The following is a 2,500-nucleotide window of genomic DNA, read 5'->3' as shown; positions in this document are numbered from 1 at the left end:
GAGAGAGAGAGAGAGAGAAAGAGAGAGAGGGAGAGAGCGAGAGAGAATATCTCGATAAAGAAAATAATGACAAACTCACAGATATGAAATGTTCAAATGCCGAAATATCCTCCAAGACAGAGACGAGAGATTGTTGTCTTTCAGATTCCTGTCAATCAAAAATGAAATCATTATCAAAGGCATGGGCACTAGGCAACGGAAATTCTGTCAGGACTACTCTAGCTACATTCCAGCAATATTTACTTAAATATATTTTTTACTTTAACAGTTTGGTGGCATTGCTTAACATTGTCTAAAGGTGTAAGCCTCTGGAACGCTCTCCCTCAACCACTCAGAGACTCATCCTCACTCTCCACTTTTAAATCCCACCTCAAAACCTACCTGTTCTCCCACGCATACAACCCCCCCTACCCCTAACCATCTCCCCTAACCCTGCCACCCCCCTCCCCCCCTGGACATTGCTGCGTTACTGTGTTCCCCGTTCGTTAACTCTGTGTTCCACGTGCTCATGTTGCTTGTTGTTTCTTTGTTTTCTGTTTTTCCCATATTGTCAGTGTCTTTGAGCCTCGGAAAAGCGCTACATACAAATCTAATTAATTATTATTATTATTATTAAATATCACTCACAGATACTGCAGTTTGAGGTTGTTCTGGAAGGCCAGGCGAGATACATACGTCAACCGGCTGTTGGTCACAGTTCTGCCCAGCGGAGGTACACAAACACATCATCATCATCATCCTCCTCCTCCTCATCATCATCATCATCACCATCATCAACAACAACATCATCATCATCATCATTATCATAATCATCATCATCCTCATCACCATCATCATCATCATCATCATAATCATAATCATCATCATCCTCATCACCATCATCATCATCATCATCATCATCAACATCCTCATCATCCTCATCCTCATCATCATCATCCTCATCCTCATCATCATCATCATCCTCATCCTCATCATCCTCATCCTCATCCTCATCATCATCATCCTCATCCTCATCATCATCATCATCCTCATCCTCATCATCCTCATCCTCATCATCATCACCATCAACACCATCATCATCATCATCATCATCATAACGTTGCGCCGTGACACTGATACCTATCAGGACAACGTCACAGCTAAGCGGGTTGCTTGGTTCGACCCGACTTTGTTTAGGATTAGGTTGCATGGTTCAGTTTATGGTTGGGTTAAGGGTACGGTTAGGGTTTAGGGTTAGGACCGTCTCAAGGATCCCACCTATAGCATCTATCATCATCCATCTATCAACAACAACAACAACAACAACAACAACAACAACAACACACTTACAGATTCCGGAGGTTCCGATAGTAATGCAGGTCTTTATCGTTGATGGATGAGAAACTGCTCTGGTTGGCAATAAATCTGTCCAAAGTAAAACAGAGAGAAAGATGTTAAGCATAGCGAGTCATCTGAACGAGCGTGGACATTCAAACAGAGATTACAGGTTCTCTTCAAGGTCTTTGGCTATTAAGAGTGCGCTTTGGCAGAAGTCTGTTTACTTAGTCTGAGTAACCAAATAGAATGTTCCACGTCTGGTGGCTTTGCCAGTTGTCATTTACCTACATCACAAAGTCTCATCAACAAAGTTATCTTGGCTTTTTTGATTTCCCAGGAAGTTCTGTTGTAATTCAGTTAATCCGATGAATAATTGAACGTCGTAGCCTATTTTCTAGGCTTCACGAAAAAAATTAGACCTATCCATCCAACTCAACAAATTGCTAACATAAAATAGTCTATAGCCTCAAATAAACTGCTCTGATACTATAGGATATAGGCGTTTTCTAACTGTTTTCAAAACTTCCAAATAGGCCCAAAGGGTCTGCGCAACATCAGGCCCTCACATGACATTAATGCACCAGCCTATTTTGATGCTGTACATTTGTGGGGAAATAAACAAAACAAAACAAATATATATAATGTTCACTCCCTTGTCTTCCTCTGAAACAGCGTCATACAGTGTTGTTGTAAGCAGACACAGGCGTGAGATGATTTCTGTCTCTATTTTAATAGAACATTCTCGAGACTTTGGGGCCCTTATTTAATGCAGCCATCGGGGTCTTGGGGGGCGGCTGTGTCCAATATTTGGACTCTACTGTCTGGGGCTCAGCGGGACCAGAACTTTACTGTCTGGGGCTCGGCGGGACCAGAACTCTACTGTCTGGGGCTCAGCGGGAGAAGGATCCCCGCTTGTGCGCGCCTGTCCCCGGGGCGGTGGAAGAGCAACATCGGTGTCTCTCATCCGGTCCAATCATCCGAACCACACACACACACACACACACACACACACACACACACACACACACACACACGTATATACAATGCATGTGCAAATATTTGCGCTTTTATTAAATTCATAGTCCCCTCTTTATGATAAAATAACCATTTTAAATGTAATAATTACAATAATAATAAATATTATTATTATTGTTCTTTTTTCCTATGGCTGATAGAAAAAACG

At 42.1% G+C, this 2,500-nt stretch overlaps 1 protein-coding gene across 1 annotated transcript in view; it reads right to left on the bottom strand.

The window, feature by feature from the left end:
• The window catches only part of ntrk2a (neurotrophic tyrosine kinase, receptor, type 2a), a gene marked incomplete at both ends in the record, with an annotated part of 73,732 nt that overhangs the window by 66,406 nt on the left and 4,826 nt on the right, over positions 1 to 2,500 (bottom strand). The window contains 3 exon segments of the mRNA XM_080532966.1: positions 80 to 148; positions 628 to 699; positions 1,330 to 1,404. Coding sequence (XP_080389092.1) covers positions 80 to 148; positions 628 to 699; positions 1,330 to 1,404 — 216 coding nt within the window.

This window comes from Nansenia antarctica (genome assembly GCF_963989245.1).
Source record: "Nansenia antarctica genome assembly, chromosome: 5".
NCBI classification, from domain to species: Eukaryota; Metazoa; Chordata; class Actinopteri; order Argentiniformes; family Microstomatidae; genus Nansenia; species Nansenia antarctica.
The sequence above is the reverse complement of the archived record's forward strand: the minus strand, read 5'-3'. Positions and strand labels throughout refer to the sequence as shown.